General features: G+C 36.0%; 1 protein-coding gene across 1 annotated transcript in view; it reads left to right on the top strand.

The window, feature by feature from the left end:
- The first annotated feature begins 31 nt into the window (after positions 1-31).
- Positions 32-19,726, top strand: part of COG6 (component of oligomeric golgi complex 6) — a 62,478-nt gene continuing 42,783 nt past the window's right edge. Inside the window, 8 exon segments of the mRNA XM_032496253.1 lie at positions 32-269; positions 2,319-2,462; positions 3,899-3,970; positions 7,635-7,693; positions 11,711-11,822; positions 13,475-13,557; positions 13,919-13,989; positions 16,125-16,218. Coding sequence (XP_032352144.1) covers positions 117-269; positions 2,319-2,462; positions 3,899-3,970; positions 7,635-7,693; positions 11,711-11,822; positions 13,475-13,557; positions 13,919-13,989; positions 16,125-16,218 — 788 coding nt within the window. The 5' untranslated portion in view covers positions 32-116.

Here is a 19,726-nt window from a genome sequence, read left to right as displayed (position 1 = left end):
CCTCCCGAGGGCGCATGCGCGGCGGGTGTGCGCACGCGCGCCACTCGCGCGGCAGGCGCGTCCGCGTCGCGGGCTGAGGTGGCCGGCTCCGAGCCGGGGGCGGGGCGCGCGGCTCAATGGCCGAGGGCAGTGGGGAGGTGGTCGCCGTGCCCGCGACCGGGCCTGCCAACGGCCTCAACAATGGGGCCGGCGGGACCTCAGCGCAGACCAACAACCCGCTGTCGCGGAAGCTGCGTAAGATTCTGGACACGCGGCTGGACAACGACAAGGTGACCGGGGCTGACGGGGCCGAGGGTCCCGTGGGCTGAGCCGGGCTGGGGGCGGCGTCTGTCCGGTACCCAATCCCTTGTCCCCGCCGCGGAGAGGACCCCAGAGCCGCCGCGGGGTGGGGGTGGGGGTGTTTGGGAAGGGGTAGGCCGAAGAGCCCCTGGAAAAGCGAAGAGGTTTCCTGGGTGGTACCCCTGTTTAATTAAAACAATTCCTTGAAGGGTCTGGATCCGGAAGGCGAATGGTGGAGCCCCCTGCCCCCGCAGGTGTTCAGGGGTGTCAGCAGGGAGGGGGAGAGAGGGCCCCGGGCAGGATAAGAAACTGGTGCGAAGGAGCAAGCTACAAGATAAGGCAGCACGAATGGGGTGCGTTCGGGAAGAACCGGAGGGCAGGGCTAGGCTTCACTGAGCCTTTCCTGGGACAGGTGAAAACAACTAATTTGCAGCGCTGAAGGGCTGCCGCTGCTCATGGCTCAAATGAAATACCTACTAGTTTTTGTTGTTAGCTAAGCACAGGCTAGAATGTATGTATGGGCTCATGCTGTGTTTTTTTACAAGGTAAACTGTCCACATTTTCTCCCAAGTACCTCCTGAAACTTAGATGGGCCGTTCCAGCTTGGGTGATGGCTGGTTATCTCTTCAATGAGTCGCTAGGTATTGTGGCATAAAGGAAAAAATATATATTTAGAAGTAAGAGTTTTACAGATCAATTTGTAGGTAACTGCAAATAGACTGTCAATAAGAAATTGAATGTAAAAATATTATCATGTAATGAGTAAGAAAGACGGGCTCTGGGGCCACTTATTAGATATAACCACCAAATGGGCGCATTAGGGTTTGAGTAAGTCCCTTAACTTCTCTAAGCTTATGTTAAATTTCTCAGTTGGGGTTATTACCAGTAACCTCAGCTGAACTCCACATTTGTACTATCAGTTGTCTATATGACACCTCCAATTGGATACCTGATCAACATCATAAAGTTTTAACATGGCCAGAGCTCTTGATTTTTCTCCAAGATGGTACTGCCCCTCTGTTAATAAGAAACATCACCCTTTACCCATTAAGCAGGAAGCTTTTGAGTAATTTTTTATTCCTGTCATTTTTTTTTTTCACATCCCACATCCAGTCCATTAACTTGTCCTATAGGCTCCACCTTGAAAAGCAGTTTTTTGGGATATCTCCCCATCTTTTTATCTGCAATGCTGCCGTCTTGGTCTAAGCCACTGTTAAATCTTGCTTGGATTATTTTAGTTATTTCCTCTCTGCTTCCTTCCTTGCCCTCCTCTACCATCCATTCTTCTCACTAAATTGGAGTAAACTTTTAAATCTATAAAGCATATTACAATACTCCTTTGCTTAAAAACTCTAGTAGTTTCCCATAGCTTTAGTCACACTGGCTTCCTTTCTGGTGCTTTAGGGTCGGTCTTTGTACTCACTGTTCCCTCTGCCTGTGAAAGGCTTTGTCCCCATGGGTGGCTCTTTCCTACCGGTCATATGTCAGTTCAGAAGTCACCTCACAGAGGCCTTCCTCTCTCAAGTCTAAGTTCTGCTCCCAGTTACTCTGTTCCTAGCCTGGTCATTACCAGTGGTACTTATTTTATATATATATACTTCCAGAGAGAGTTTATGCATGCATGTAGTCCTTTATCAACAGTTGATATTATAATGGTTTCTGTACCTTGTTGTTTCACTTACCATACCTTGAAGCTTAGTATGTGAGTACAGGAAGAATTTCTACTTTTCTCCAATGGATATATCCTAATGTCTTTAACCACTCCTTTTTATTTGTACCTTAAGGTTATTTCTAATCTTTGCAATTCCAAACAATTCTGCAATGAATAACCTTGTATATATGCCACAATACACAAGTAGGTCCTTATTGTGTTTCAGAAATAAGTTTACTGTTCAGTAATGTGAAAGTCATCTGGTATTTTTTAAATTGTTTGGTGGAAAACAAATTTTTTGAAAATGATTTCAGTAAATTTTTGCTTGAGATTAGAAAAACATTTGAAAATTGGTCCCAATAATGTTCTTTTATTATCAATTATATAGGAAATGTTGGAAGCTCTCAAAGCACTCTCAGCCTTTTTTGTTGAAAATAGTTTGCGGACTCGAAGAAATTTACGTGGAGATATTGAACGCAGAAGTTTATCCATCAATGAAGAGTTTGTAAGCATTTTCAAGGAAGTGAAGGAAGTATGTAAACTCTTGTCACTTAATATTTATTGAGAGCTTACTGTATGCCTGGTTCTGGGCTAAGGTTCTTAATGAATTAGGTTGATATGTTTGCTATTCTCGTACCATTTCAAATAGAAAATTTAACTACTTCAACAACATCTAGATCTTTCTTTGCATTAGTGTGATTTCTGAATCTGTAACCTCCACTAACATTGCTTCTTAGAAAGCTGTAACATTTGTTCCAGGATATTCTTTTAGGAATTTAAGCTTTTTAAACAAACAAAAAACCCATTTCTTTCAGTGGTTTTCCACTAGAAATAGACCCTCATTGAATAAACCTCCCTTGGATAACCCCCTTCTCCACTGGAGATTGATTAGGATTGAGTTACTTTACTGCATCCCAAATCATGAAATTTTCAGATTAAGATCAGTTACTTCAGTTAATAAATAATGATTCATTATACTTGAGTGAGCAGTCTACTCACCTTAGGGGAAAATGAATTTTATTTATATTTTATTTATTTACTATGCAATATTTTGTTAATTATGTTAATATTACAGAGTAATATTACATAGTTGATACTTCTGTGTGAGTTGTATAAAAGTGTCACTCATGGTTCCAGGAGTGCTTAATAAACACAGATTACTTTTAGCAGTTTAGTAAGATTTCATTGGCTGAAGGCTAATAATCTAGAAAGTTGGAAGGTTTGGTAGTGTTCATAAAAATAGGGAGAGAGAGTGATGAGCACATCTAAATTGCACCTTCTAAACACATCTCCCACTGAAAGGAAGCATCAAAACAAAGGAGCCATATAAGACTACTGGGAAGTCTCAGAAGGACTCTGGAGCTAACTTAAGAGGCTTCCACTGGCCAAAGATAGGATGATTCAAGCATCAATAAGAATAACTGCAGTGGACTGAGACACATCAAACATATAGAAGTCCATGAGTTCTCAGTGGTGCAGGATTATATGTATTGTTTTATAACCCTTTTTTAATCTTATATAGACATCCTTCTGTGCTAATACACACACACAGAGACATTATCATTGTTAATGTATGCACAGATTTCCATTGTGTGGTTGGAAATGTTTCATATTTTCCATTTGTTTTAGGCAACTGTGTTGATCATCCTCTTACGTATATTGTTACACACTTGTCTGATTGATTTCTTAGGATAAATTCTTAGCATGAGAATTTCTGAATATCTTTATGAATATTTCATAAAGCATTTGTCATTTTCCTATTGTCAGACCCTCTAAAAAGAATATACTAGGTTTTTTTTTTTTAACATCTTTTTTTGATATTCTTGTTACCATTTTCAATGTTAAGTATGGGATCTTTTGTCATGTTTCGGCAAAAAAAGAAAAATCATGGGACAAAAATAAGGAATTGGTTAAGAGAAGAGGAATTTCTGTGTATATAATGCTTGATGTTACTCTTTTCCTTTTCAGGAGCTTGAAAGCATAAATGAAGATGTTCAAGCAATGAGCAACTGTTGTCAAGATATGACAAGTCGCCTCCAGGTACTATATAATGGCTGGATTTTAGCATAGTTCCTGTACAGAGTAAGCTTTTAGAAATTGCTAGATAGATCTAAAAAATATATGGATATCTAATATATCATGGGCCCTCTAGGAAGTTTATGGAATATTATACCTATTTTTTTTAAACTATGTCTTTGTCTTTCTTTTTGAATGTTTGGTTTATTAATATTGTGCAGTTAACTTCAGAAGCCTTCATATTTTGATTTTGCTGGTATAGAGATAACTGTAGAATTTTGATAAACCTTTCAATCCCATAATATTTCACAAGTCCAGCAGAAATGAATTCCTTAGTAGAAAACCTTAGGAATAATTCCAGACTAAAGCTATGCCCAGTAAAGACCCAGCTTAAATATGATTTATGCTTAGCCTAAAAAACATCTGAGGAAAATGTGTATAAATTTAGGTCTGTTCATTAAAGCAGTTCTAAGCCTGTCGTTTGGCTGCAGAGTTAGCATTTGACCTAATTATGCTCATTCATGTAATTTTGGGATAAATAGAATAGGTTCCTCCTGAATCAGTCATGATTATTTCTGCCACCTTTGCATTGTTGTCTCAAACTTAATACCCCAAGATTCTCCTGGAACTATTGACAGCTACAGTGATTCTAGGAAGAATCATTAATCTATAATATTCTGTGGATCAATCATAAGCTACTTTTGTCTGTCTGTAGAACTAGTCAATTTCCTGTTCTCTAAAATTTTACCTATCCTAGTCTTCTCTAACTTCTTATTGTCACTAATGTATCAGACATTACTGGCATATTTATTGTCCAGCCTTTGGATCTTTGTTAATTATATAATGCTTAAATAATCATGTATCTTTGTCAGTTATTGCCATTTCACATTTTTTTTGCAGAGACTACTTTTGTTGCTTAGTAAATGATTTTGACTATTGTTTTTCTTCAACTTTTTCTTTATTTCCTTTTCTCATCTTCTAGCTTTCAGAATTAATGCCTTTTCTCAAACTACACTCTGTAATGTTTTCTATACCGTACTCTTGTACCTACATTGTAATACGCATGTTGTCTCTTGTGTTATATTGCATTACTCAGTTTCCTCTGTTTTTAGTGGTAGCGCCTCTTGTTTTCTCATTTTTATCTTCATTATATTTTTATTCTCTTTATGATACCTATTTTTAAGTGTAAAAAGATCAGAATATTTTTATTCTTCATGCTATTTTCAAAACAGTTCCTAGGTATTTTAAATCACAGAGTGTCATCTTCTATTTTGTCCTTTGTATTTTCTTTGCATCCCCACATCCTGTTTTTCCTCTATAATGGTGTGGTTCTTTTTTATATTTTTATATCAACCTTATTAGGCAATAATTTATGTGTAACAATAAACTGCATCCATTAGAAGCATACAAGTCAGTGCACTTTGACAGTTGTATACACCCATGAAACAACCCCCATGATCAAGATGTAGAACATTTTTATCACATGCAGGATTCCCTCACAGCTGTGTAATTGAATATTTAAAAATATTTTACAGTACTTATTGTTTACATTCATTTTTGATTCTTAGAGTAGTAGGGATTAGATTCATGATTTTGAAAGTTTTATTCATCCACTGACACTAATTTATTTGGATATCATGTTAATGGAATCTTAATTGTACACTCCTATCAACTCTAGAATAATATTTTAAATTTATTGATTCATAAAGAAAAGTATTTTATGGAATATCTTCCCCTGTTTTTTTCATTATTGGATGTTATAAGGACTTAGTTAATATTTTCTATAATACTTCAGATTAGGGAAATTTTACAAGTTTTCATAATGAGATACATTTAGAAATTTAATCAGTGATTTTTTTTAATATACTATAGTTTATCCTTTTGGCTGTGGTTTTGGTTGGATAAATTTCGTTTAGAGGTACATGTTTTTTAATGAGAAATACTTGTCTTTAACATTTAAGATAAATTGAAGTTTGTTTTAGGATAATAATCTTCACTAATATTAAACATTACTTGGTAATCATTACTACAATTTATAAATTAATCAGGAAATATGCAAAAATCTTACTGCATAACATCGTACTCAGGTATCATGTTACAGTGATTAATAGTGTTGTTTGTAGCATACACCTTCAATTTAATAGTGACTGACGGTAAAAAGAAGCTGGCAAACATTTATTGATACTAATTTCATGAAGCATTCTTTTTTTCCACAAATATTAAAATTAAATATCTTTTAGAATTGAGGAAATGCTATAGTTCAAAAATTATACAAGGCAATGATAAGGGTGGAAGTGGATCTTTAAAGCAAAGTGACATTAGGAAGGATAAGATTAGAAGAAGTTACTGGACTTAAAGAATAATAATTTTAGAAGAGTAACACGGGAGCCATCCTGTTCAGTGCTGTTTCTTGAAAGTTAGTGGTCTGCTGAAGATACAGCTTCAAATCTGTTTTCTTGAAAACATCCACTACTTGCTAGGCACATAATTTGTTTGGAAAGGGCACAGACTCAAAATAGCTTCACTAGATATGGGGGTGGGGCTGCCTTATTGATGGGTTGTGTATGAAGCAATAACACAAAATTTTATTGAAAATCTGGGAGTTTGGAGGATTAGGCAGAATCCAGAACCTGTGTTGGGCGAGGGGGGTGTGGAGGGGTGGATGGTGGTGTTCAAGATCTGAGGCAGCCTGGAAGCGTTGGCAGCAGAAGGCAGCAGAAGCGTGTCTCTTCGTTGTGGTGTTCCAGCATGACAGCGATTTGCACGTATTTGCTCTGGCGTCTCCTCTTTAAAATACTGACCCTCCACTTGGTGTGTTTTTGTCTGCTTCGTGGTTTCCGCTTGCTACTGGGTTTATTTATACACACTTCTGACTCACTTCATGCCCCTTCAAGGCATGGCCTCTGTGTCTCTGCCTGCCTCACAACCACTTGCTTGTTTCTCCTCTCGTTACTAACTGCCTTATTTTTGTAGTATTCCCCAGTTCACATCTTTGAGAGAGAACCTCATGGCTATCCTTGTAGTTGGTTTCAATTCACTTTATAAACATTTTCCTAATCTTTGGATAAAATAACCTCTCCACCAAGTTTTCACTCCTGATCCTTTAAGCTCTGGCTTGGGGAAGGAAGGCTTGCTTATTGTGACTTGGTCAGAAACAGCCCAGTGTCCTTTAGATGGGGCTGTCTCTAATCTTCACCAGAACCCTAGGTGAGGGTTTTTTTGGTGTATTCTAACTCAAATGTTTATCTCCACCTTGGGTATTTCTGTTGAGTTCCACACCAGCGTATCAGTGACTTGACTCACGACTTCATTAGGAGGATTCAGAGCATCCAGCTCAGCGTGTCCATAACTGAAGTCCTGTTCTTCATCCTTAGCGGGCTCTGGCAGTGCTTCTGTTTCACTGAAAGGCATCAGGAACTGTTAAATTCTTTCCTCAGCATCGTGATACCTTTTTCTTTTCTTGTAAGCCTTGGCATTACGTGTATACTGAGAATTCTGAGTGTGTTCCTCTTAATAAAGGTAATGTATGAGCCTCGATATGTCTATTTCAAGTACTTGGGCCTTTTATACACGTTTGAGTTCTAGAGTGTGGTCTCATTTGTTGTAGTCTGAACTCAAATAAGTGGAAGTAGTTTCTGAAGTATAATAAAATTGAAATACACTGATTTAGATATGTTTATAATTTTAGGCTGCAAAGGAGCAGACTCAAGATTTAATAGTAAAAACCACTAAGCTTCAAGCCGAAAGGTAAGTTTTTCCTTACATAATCAACTCTTCACTAATTTGGAGATTACTTGAATAGAAAATTATAGATAACTCCAAAGTTAAAATAATGAAAAACGTTTAAAAAAATGATACAACATATACAACATATAAGGTTCTAAGCTATTCTCCAAGAGTAAAATAAGCATAAAACATAAGTTTAGGAATGTTGATAATTGGGGTTGAGAGATTATCCCTCTTTGGAAGTGGTGATGTGTTGTTTGTTTGCTATAGAATTAAAAAATGATTGCTTTTTAAAATATGGGTTTTTCAAGTTTTTAGTGATAATCCCCCCAGTCTTTTATTTTTTAACCTATTATTATGCACCCTGCTACAGTCAAGATATAGAACCATTTCATCGCCACACAGATCTCTCCCATCAGTGGGTGGACTGTGGTGAGGAAAGCTGCAGACTAAGCTGATGTGAAAAGATCAGGACAGCCAACTCGATAAGGAGAGGCAGTGGCTGAATTTCTGTATTCAGAAATAAACATGTGCCTTTAGCATAAAATTAGAATGTTCTTAGTACAACAATAAGTTTTTTGAAAGAAAAGTTTCTAAAAAATAAATTCCCAGTTAAAGACCCACAGCATGAATTTTTGTCTTGAGTTATTGTTGGCTGACCAGAAAAGCACGTATGGATCCAATTGAAAATTGTGACTAAAACCAAGAGAGTAACAGATCACCATCACCAGTCCTGTGTTTATTCAAACCCTTTCTGGTCTGAGTTAAATCCATTGCCCTCTTTGCTGTAGTGTGTATGTAGTGCAGTCTCTTGTAACTGATTGTCGGTTTGATTAACTCTCTTTTCCTACTAAATGGTGAGCTCATTGAGAACACTGACAATTTCTCACTCTCTTTTTGTGTCTCCAGTGCTTAACACATTGTAGATTCAATACATAATTTTGAGTGAATGAATATGAAATATAACTATTCTAATGTCAGGAAAGGAACATAAAATGAAAACTGAAAAATAGGCATTGTATTGGAGCTTGCAACATGTGTCAGACTCTGATGAATGTCTGCCGGAGGCAATATTAGAACAATGTGCTTCTATTTTTCATATATTCTCAAAACTATTTAAGCAATGTTGTTTATGTTCATTATTTTAATAAGCCTGTGAAAGTGTTTTGGCCTGGTGTGTTTTTGGGAAGCAAGCATTTATGACATTCTAGTGTCCGAAGAACTGTAGATGGGAATGTGCCAAGTGAACATTTGTGTGGATGTATTTTAGAAAAATTACATAGCAGAAATGATGACCACAGTCTCCTGGGAACTAGCAGAGAGCTGTTTTTCCGTTTTTAAAAACTAACCTTTTCTTTTTAACAAGAAACTTAGTTAAACAAGCAATTAGCTTTAGAAATAGAAATTCTATAGGCTTATTTGGATAACATGATATTCAGACAAATGTATAAGTGATATGAATATTTTTTCCAGCTGGGTTAAGAAGGAGGTCATTTTGATAGCTAATGCTCTAATAGGTAAAGTTGGATGTAGAATTGTCTCCAGAGAACTGCAGCTTGACATTTCCCCTTAATATTTAATTGGTGGTCAGAAGTTGGGTTTCACTGATGACTAGGAAAGACTGTATCCGAATGAATATGTCTTCTTGTCTTTTAATACCACTGAAAGCTCTGATCAGTATTTTATTGTCTCCTATAAAGGCCTGCCGTTCACATTTCTCTGTGCTCAGGAAAATAACAGCTTCTGGTGAATGTTTCTGTTTGTTTTTGAGGTGTAGTGTGTTAGAGTGGAAAGAATGTAGGCCTTGGAGAGCTGAATTCTAGTCTAAATCTTGGGTAAGAGCTCATTAGATTTTTAATTTTGTACAAATTACATTTCTTAATCTCTCTCAGTCTCAGTTACCACATCTGAAAAAATAAACTATCTGAATAATAAACGATGTCACAGGGTTGCTGTGGTGATTAAGTGATTTGTGTAGGAGGCTGAACACGTCTGACAAACCTCAAGGAGCAGAACCCCCCAGCTTCCTCCCCTTTGATTAGACAAAGCCGCGTAGCGCGTCTCGTTCCACGTTGGCATCGGTGGCCGGGAAGCTTAGGCTGTTCTGCGCTTAATGGCAATAGCTTTCCTCAGCTGTGTTATTTACAGTCTTATTTTTTCTTACTATTTTATTTTTAATGGTTTTATTTTAATTGTGTTATTTGTTATAAACTACTTAAATTTAGGTTTTGAAATTGGTAACATAAAAATATACTATTTATTTTGTACAAATATACATGTCAAAATATAGAGTATATGTGATATGTATTCTTTCCTTGCCTGATAAAAGGTTAGGAGAAGGCAGGGGAGCATCACATCTTTCTTCTTTCTCCTTCCATTCGTGGATGTAAAATTTAAGGAAGACAATTGCAATCAGACATGACTTTACCACCCAGACAGCCACTGTTAACAATCTGGTATATTTTCTCCCACAGTTAGTATGTGTGCGTAGTTATATTTTACTATACTTACGTAGTATATCTTGTGCATTTTCCTCTACCTCTTATTTAGAAAAGTCATGTTTGTTTAATGGTGGCAGCATATTTTTTCTTATGAATGAGCCAACCTCAGTTTCATAAATTATCAGATATTATTTCCATTCTTAAACATAATAGTTTGGTAAGTGTTTTAAAATCATCTTGTTCAAAGGTCAGCTGTACTAGGTTTAGGTAAAACAAAAGGGAACAATACACTAAAGAGATTAATTTTCCAGCATGCCTAATAAATTGACTGTAAAGATAGATCCAAAAGAAACTCCCAAAAGGTTTTAATTAAAATGGTTATTTTGTATAGTCTCAAGGAATTTTATAAAGTGTTAATAATTACTTTAAATCCTATGTGATAATGATTGGGACTTTATCTAAAAGTATAAAAACCTGTAAGGTAACTTTTAGTTACTAGTATTTAATGAGATGATTAAAGACATGCACTATTTAAATCTGTATTTAAATTCAAGATTTAATTAGGTGATTTACATTATCATTTGAGACAAGCAGAACATGACTGCCACCTGGAGGACTTTTCCTTTCTGACTTTTTGTCATTCATGGGAGCATTTGACTTTGTGAATTTAAAAGCTCACAACCCGAGACTACAAACAAAACAAGGCTGGCGTGCATTATACCGTCTGTTCAAATGGTGTTAATGTTTATCTTTGTTCAGTTCCATTGGAATATTGTTAGATTGTAGAATATTACTGCCCAGTGAATGCTACTAGTGAAACACGTATGATTTTGTTTGTGTATCTTCAAATCTGAGATCTAGAAGCCAGGGATGTTGAATTTCTGCTCACGTAGTTTGTGTTCCTAACCTGCCTCTACTTGGTAACCCTGCTGAGTCCTTCAGGTCCCTGCAGATTGAGTTCCAGACTGGAGTGTGCCCTTTCCTAATTGTCAACTGTTCTAGATAGGTTATATTCAGACAGTGTATTTAAAAGACTTTTTTAAAAATTATAATAGTGTGCAGAAAAGGTGGGGAAGGCAAAGTGGAAGAGTGATTTTTTTGGATTAATGAGGAGTTATTAAATGAATTCTTGACTTCTGTTTCTAAACTAAAATGAAAAAAATAGACCTTTTTTTTGGTTGTTGTGTACTTCATGTACAAGCTTCAGAGGCTTAAGATTTTTTAGTGACTGAGAAGAAATTAATTGGCATATTTCTCTCCTGTAAGATAACCTTGTTATTACAAGGTGAATTGTTCAAGTCCATGTAAGTGGCTAGGGATTTGTAATGCCTGGACTGTTTGTGAACTTATTTCTTTTACCTAATGATTAACTCCTTTTACTGTGGCCTCTCCTGCAGTAGAATAGTATCAGCCAGTTTATCACCTACATGCCTGATGAGCTTCTAATATTTGAGGGAGAAATGAGGCTTTTGAAGATGTTAAGACTCTCACACTTTTGTTTTAAAAGCTATATCAGAGATGTAACTTGCTTTAAAGCTGTGCAAATGCGTAGTGTGCTTGATTTTTTTTTTATTGCCTTTTTTCCCCAATATTACAGTCAAAGATTAGAAATAAGAGCACAAGTTGCAGATGCCTTCTTATCCAAATTCCAGCTGACTGCTGATGAAATGAGTCTTCTCCGAGGTACAAGAGAAGGACCTATTACGGAGGTATTTTGTTCAGCTAAACTCACCGAAGGTGCAGCAGTTACAGATGTTACAGAGAACTCACTCTTTGCTAAGGTTTTATTTTACCACCTAAAATTTTTTTTTGATTTAAAAATGTTTTTAAATTTGGGTGCTTATTTTAAATTACTTTAATTTGTTTTTTTCAAAGCAGTATATATACTTTTTGTTTTTGTTTTTAGACGTCAAGGCTTATAAAAAAAAGCCTGCATCACCTTTTCCATTCCTTCCCTTCTTGTCACCATTTTCAAGTTTGTTGATTGCTTCTTTTTTGAATTCTATATTCTAGCTCTATAGTTAGAAAGAACATGCTTTGATTATGTGTCAACTACTTTCTGTTGATTTCCTATCATGAACTGTGAGGATTTAGCCTCTTCCTCCAGGGCCCCCTCGTCCTTCACACTTACACCTTCCCTTCCTTCTGACCTCGCAATACAGTTATGTGACATGTTCTGTTTCCATCACAGTGACATTATGAGTTTGTGTTCTTTCTTTTACAACTTTCTGTCTTTCCTGGAATTAGAATTTCCTTATCTTTTCATTTGGTTAATTTCTGAACCCAGGCCATTCTCTTTCTAAACATACAAACTATAAAACCTCCCCAGATGCTGAACAACAGGGAAAGGTGTCATTCCTTTTTTTTTTTTTTTCTTGCCTTGAAAATGTTTAGTTTTTCCTGAAAAGAGTTTCAGTGTCCTAACTGGGGGACCTGTAAACCTGTGCCTGCTGCCGTCATTGTGGGGCCTGAGGGCAGGAGGAGTTCTTGAGGTGGGGTTGTGGGGAGGTTTACTGAGTGGCTCCTGATAGATGTCACTGTTATCCTACTGCCGGGGCTGGAGTGGAACCAGTCCTGGGCGTAGGGCATTGAGTAGGTGAGAGAACTGGTAGGGGCATTACTTATTAGTATTTATTGCCCTTGTAGTTTGAGGAACTTGGCACATTTGAAATATTTGACATCTCACCATTTTTCCCCCTGGCAGAAATAGTAAACAGTATTAGAAGAGATTTTTTAAAAATTTGTTCATTAAAGGAAAATAACTCATCCATAATTTTCATGGTTAAAACACTGCTTATGGCTGTCTAGAAACTGAGGTTCCAGTACCTTTCTCTAAAGCAAAAAAAAAAAAAAAACCTGGTAGTTCAGCAGTCAATTCCTGTATATTTAATGAGCATCTTTTATACATCCAACTTTGCATTCTGCTTTTGGATGAGGGGGCAATAGTGGATATATAATAAACTCATAAACCATCATCTTCGATGATAATAAAGCCATGCTGAATTAAGTCATAAGCTGTGTAATATATAGCATGTTTTTCTTTATGTGACAATCTTTAGGTTTGCATTTCTCTTTTGCAAAACTGTGTACTTCTTGAAGACAGGGGTTTATCTTTATAAATTTTGTATCTGCATCTTAGCACACTATCTGACACATAGTAGACATTGAATTAGTATGTCTTAAAATGTGAATAAATATCTGTTAACTTTTTATAGAAACTTAGAGAAAGTTGAGATTAGTATAGGAAGACTTCATTAGAGTAAGTGAAATAATTTGTCCTTTGCAGTGATAATTCGATTTAGAGTAATGTAATTTTACCTGAAAACATGAAAATTTTAAAGTTACATTCTTAATTTTAAAGGATTTTTTCAAGGCCCTAGGAAGAGTAAAACAGATTCATAATGATGTCAAAGTTCTCTTGCGTACAAACCAACAAACAGCAGGGTGAGTAGCCTTTTCAATTCATAATTGTGTTTACCTCTTGTATTTCCAAAATTTTGAAGACGTTCTCAGTTCTTTTTAAAGTACTTAACATTATGACATGTTGTGAAATAGAAGTGTAATCTTTATGTATCTTTGGATAAGGAGTAAAACTATATGGTTAGAGTAAAACAGCAGTCGGCTACCTAAGTGATGGCTTTAAAACCTGACAGCATTTATTTAATTATAAAAAATTACTGAAAATTATTCCACAAAATGATAAGACCAAAAATCATTCTGTAATTAAACAAAATAATTAGGTTCTTGGATGTAGCTATTGGCTAAAACTTTTTAATAAGTTATAATGAATCTTCAATTTTTTTAGTTTAGAAATTATGGAACAGATGGCCTTGCTTCAAGAAACGGCTTATGAAAGGCTTTACCGATGGGCTCAAAGTAGGTGGTTTCTTCTGTGCTGTCTAGATTCCTGAATGTTAGTGTTTGATTTTGTTATTTCACTTTGTCTTTATTTGATACCATATTTTGATCTTAGTAATCAAAAATTATTTTTAAAAAGAAAAACTTTATATTTTAGCATATTGTCTTTGTCTTTGTCCCATAAGCATCTGCTCTCATTCAAGCACTATATATAATTAAGGTTGGGAATTTTAAAAAGTCAATATTTCTGCTCCAGATTATCTTAAAGTTGATTAGACTTCTCTTATTTACATAACTGTGTTATAAATGGTGAATTAATTTTCTGTTGCTGCTGTAACAAATTTAATACAATCTTGATGGCTTAAAACACACACATTTATTATCTTATAGTTCTGGAGGTCAGAAATCACTATGCTAAAATTCAAATGTGTGCAGGGCTGCAGGCTCTAAGGAATAATCTGTTTCCTAGTCATTCAGTTTGTTGGCATAATTTAGTTCTTTGAGTCTGAGGACCGAGCTCTGAGTCTCCTTGCTGGTGTCACTGCAGGCTTTTCCCAGCTTCCAGAGGCTCCCTGCATCCTTTGGCTTGCAGCCCCTTCCTCCATCTTCGAAGCCAGCAATGAGTCACTTTCTCACTTTGAATCTCTCCTGCCTCTTCTTCCATCTCATATCTGTAGCTGACACTTCTGCTAGCCTCTTCCACTTTTAAGATCTATATGATTACCTTGAACCTACTTGGGTAATCTGGGAAAATGTCCATATTTTTAGATCTGTCATCTTAATTCCATCTGCTAAGTCCCTTTTGCCACGTAAGATAACATATTCACAGGTTTCAGGGATTAGGGATCCTTGGACGACCATTATTTTGCCTACCACAAATGGTTTATTTACTTTAGCTTTGTTTTAAAATGTTTCAGTAGTCTGTTCACAGAATTACCTGTTGAAAACAAAGTAGGTAGTTAAGACAAAGAATGGAACACATGCACGTGATATTTTAATAGGTGCTACCAGCTGACTGTTGGAAGGAGTTGGGATTAAATCCAGTTACCTGGCACTTGTGCTAGACTGGAAAACTTTATTATCTGTTTCACGTGATTTACTCTTTAGCTTTGAAACCTGTTTATTTTTCTCCCTCTCTTGTTTGTGCTATTTACTCCTATTTGGAGTGTTGTCTGGCTTTCTCTCTTTATATCCAAACCCTCCCTCGATCTTCATAGTGAAGCTTGGGTTTCATATCTTCTTGGAACTCTCCATGACTACATTAAATCAGTGATTTTTCCCATCTCCGAACACTAACTGCTGAAAATATTTATTTGGTATTTCACAATTTACTACTCTATACTTAACTTGTCATATATGTATGTCTTAGCTCTCCAGTTAGATTTCTGTTTTCTTAAAGGCAAGGACATTGCCTCACATTTCTTTGTGCTCCGATGACATCTATCTAACATGATAGTTCCAGACTGTGGCTTTCTGACTCCTAGGGACTCTGGAGTCATCATGAGATATCTCCAGTTCCATACATGGATTATATTTTTCTCAGTCAGTACACACTAGGAAATACACTGCTAGTGTGAGTTCCTCATATACCAAATGTTTGGGAATTTCTGAACAAGTTATAAGATCTTTCAACAGAATAGATATTTAATAAGCATTTTATGGATAAAATTAAAATAGTAAAATAAAGAACATGTTGAGATTTTTAAAAGTTTAAAGTCTAAACTACTTTGAAATTATCCTATTACTATATATTAGTTGCCCATATAAACAGTTTGAGCAGACTGCTTACAGATTGCTCCCAAGGTAAGGAACTGATAGTATATTTAGTTCTCCCTTCCCTCCTTGACTTTGCCACATGTATTGCAGTTATTTAGTGCATATTTGTCCATTTACTGGTTTCTTCAGAACTGTAGTTTTTTATAATAATAAAATATGTGGTATATCAGATAGCAAATGTGGTCATTTGAAGTTTTATAAATATTTAAGGTTAAATTTTTAGTTTAATAGCATGGGCTAGATTTTGATTGACGTGTCCTCTAGATTTTTCCGAGGATTTTTTTCGTGCAGTATTTAGACTCAGGCGTATGAGGGACATAATAGAGACCTAGTTTTAATTTAACATGTGTTATAATACAATGTTAACTATTTTCCAGGTGAATGCAGAACATTGACACAAGAATCATGTGACATTTCTCCAGTACTAACTCAGGCAATGGAAGCCCTGCAGGATAGACCTGTCTTATATAAGTGAGTGGCTTTTTCCTGATTAAAAAAAACCCTACCTTTTCTTTGATAATTTATATTAACTTTCAGTATTATCAAATTCATATACAGTAGTTTGAGCAATACAGTAATTTACAGTGATGTTTTTGTCTCATCTGGGAACCATTGGAGCATCAGCTTATTTGCATATTACATGCTGTAGAATGCAACATGGAGACAAAAACCAAGGGGTCCTTTTATGGAGACTACTTATTTGTGTAGAGGTCAAGGGCTTTTCCCCAGTCTGTCTTCTCATTAACAACTTGGAAATGTGTGTAATTAAAACTCCTGTATCATCCTTGCTTCGGAGAGAAGGAGGTTAAATAGACTGAAAAATGTAATTACTCAGAGATGAAAAAAGAAATTTAAAATCAGGACTCCATTGTAGAACTCAAGATAAGAAAGAGTTCAGGTTTTTGATTCTGTAAGTTATGCCAGCCAAGAGATGGGTGATAATGCTTTAGGTTAAGGATCTTACGCATTATTAACATACATTTTTTTTTTATTATTCTGTATTTTAATTTTATTTTTCATATAAAATAGAAGTAAATACTTTTTTTATTTTTAATGCGTGGGATAGTATGAAAATAGGAAAACCAAGTGGGGAGTTAAAATTCAGGAAGCAGAAAGCCAGGGTACTCCTGCATAGGTGTTCAGTCCTGCTCTGAGTCATGCCTTTCAGATGCTTACATATTTTTAGAGGACTTCCTTCTTACTTTGTTTTCTGATTGGAACATTACTTGTCCTGTAATAAGATTCCAAGACACCAGTGCTGGGACAGCTGCATAAAATACAACATTCCAGTGCACTTACCGAGGAGTTACTACTATGAGTTAAGCACAGTTCTAAGTGCAACAGACTTAACATCAATAAAACATTGCCTTCAAATTGCTGTATTTTATAGAACCAGACATAAACAGATCCACTTTATTGGATATATTATTTGCTTTTCTGAAAGTCCTGTCTCAACTGCTTATGACTCAAGTATTCTGTGGTGGAGAAGGAGGTGAACACTAGAGGGGAAAGGAAACTTTCCTCCAGGAAATAGGTGTAAAGGGAGTGCTGAAGGTTTAACAAGCATTTTCCAGGAAAAGAAGGGAAGAGAGAACATCTCAGGCAAGGGAAGAGCAGGTTGCAAAGGTGTGGTTTGAGGAGGAACATGTGCCTTTAGGAAACGGCCAAAGCCTGCACAGGGGGTCGGCCGCAGGGGCTGGCGCGTCCCCGCCCGCAGGCTGCGCGGCGCCGTGATCGGCTGGCGTTCCTCGTGCAGCACCGGCTCAGCGACCTTTACCGACCTGCACGTTTCTGTCTCAGCTTTTTCACCATAAGGTATTGCTGTTTGATAATGAGAATCTTTTTCTATTTGAAATACTTGGTGTTTGATTTGGTGTTTGTTTAATGATGTGTTACATTGTCTGCAGATTCATATTTGTTCACAAGGAGGTTAATCTTTTTAAAAAATACCTTTGTGTTTACTGGGCTTCTGGGAAGATCAGCTGACTTCGAACCATGTAGATATGTTTTTTCTAAATTTTATTTCTTGATCAATGCTTGGAAAGGAGCAATATTGCATAATGATCTAAAAGGTGGGCTCTAAATTAGATTTCTTGACAAGCCCCTGCACTTCAGTTTCCTTAAGCTGTAAAATGAGGATAAAAATAGTGCCTATCTTTCTGGGTTGTTGTGAAGATTAAATTAGAACATTCACATAAGGTGTTTTGCATAATGCTTTACTCATCACAAAATATTAGCTACTATTTTTATTTTGAAAAGAGATGGAAGGTTGTCAGCTGACGAGAGGAGTACTTAGGGCCTACATGACAGTGAGGCAAAACGCATGAAAGAAAGAATAGAGCTAAAATAGGTGAAGACTTGCCTCCACAGGGACCTGTTGGGGGTGGGGGCAGTGGTGCAATGTGGAAGGTTGTAAGAGGCATTTGAGGTTGAATGGGGAAGAAGGAGGATTTTAGTGCCAGTTGATTACTGTAAGATGAGTGCTAAAAAAGAGAAAATTGGCCTTTCATCTTCAGTAATCATCTATTTTCAAAGTGGTGTTTTCTTTCAATTTGGGAAAAACTTAATGGTGTGTCATGTTAACCACCAGATGGCGCTACATGCACTTGATTTAAGTAATTTGCAAAAGCTTCACTATTCATTATTGTGTCTCAAATGTGTAGGTATCACGTACAAGAAAATGTCAGCTACCGAAGTCTTTGGGGAAAGCTGCCATACTCTTGTTTTTCTTAGGTATTATGTAACTGGGATGTGAATGCCTTATTTTAACTTTTAATAAATCAAGTACAGAAATTTCAGGAAGAAATTTAAGTAGGATGAACAAATTGATAATGTCTTTCCTTCAGTGCATAAGTTATTAAAGAATGTAGTACAATGAACAACGCTGATTTTTCTTCACTCTTTGTTACATTTCTTACGGAGGCTTTTACACTATTCTTTTTATCTTCTAATTTTTTTGACAAAAATTTTTCATCTTTTAATTTGCTTTTTGACCAGAATTTTTCTTTTTTTTTTGCTATGGCTAGACATAAAAAAGGAGAATTAAAAATTTTTATTTTAACTAGAAGCATTTTAGAATGTTTATGTAATTGTAACATTCACCTTAGTAAAGCTACATTTTCAGTTTTTGACCTTTGTTGGAAAAGAATCTGTTTTTGGTCAAAGAAATTTTCGTGTGTCTTGTGATCTCAAGATGTTTCATGTCTTCAGATATCATTGAAGGTTCATTTTAATTCATGCTGTTCTTCAAATTATATCTGTTCAGGAGGATTAGCATTAATGTTTATGTGTGTTTATTTTTTATATTATATAGATTAGATTCTAGTGTTTATCAGGCTTTTGAAATTGCCCCCCCTCCCATTTAAAATGCCAGTGGATTCACTGGTTTTTGATGTAACTTGTGGTCACAATGAATAGTCCTGGAAACAGGGATTACATTGTTTTCATTTATTGTGTAGCCAGTTGGGTCCTGAGAGTGCAAGTTAGTTTTATATATTTAAGAAGTTAAAAGTTTGTGAATTTTGTGCTATGATAAGGAGTCATCTGATCATAAGTCATTTCATAGAATTGATCATTTAAAGGAATGAATTCTTCAAAATAAACATTTATAATTTAAGAGCATGAGTTAAAAATAGAAGTAAGCATTTTGGTTCTAATTTATTTTAAAAAATAGAAAGTGAACAGAAGGCAGTTGTGCACTTCAGCACAACTTAGTTTGATTCTGCGTTTTCATCTTGACATACTGCTGGTATGTCACTGCAGGGAATTTCAAAACCATTTCGTTTTAACCAAAAATAGAGAGAACCACAAATAAACATGATCTGGTTACTAGAGAACAGTCCTTTAAAAAGGTTCAGCGTCTTCAAAATTTAGAGCTATTGACCACTTCTTCACGCTTTTCCCATTATTTGAAAATATTCTCTCTTCCAGCTTTCTTATATTTAAAAACTGTGGCTTTTTCATTAAATCAGTTGCATAT

This window comes from Camelus ferus, chromosome 14, assembly GCF_009834535.1.
Source record: "Camelus ferus isolate YT-003-E chromosome 14, BCGSAC_Cfer_1.0, whole genome shotgun sequence".
NCBI lineage: Eukaryota > Metazoa > Chordata > Mammalia > Artiodactyla > Camelidae > Camelus > Camelus ferus.
The sequence above is the reverse complement of the archived record's forward strand: the minus strand, read 5'-3'. Positions and strand labels throughout refer to the sequence as shown.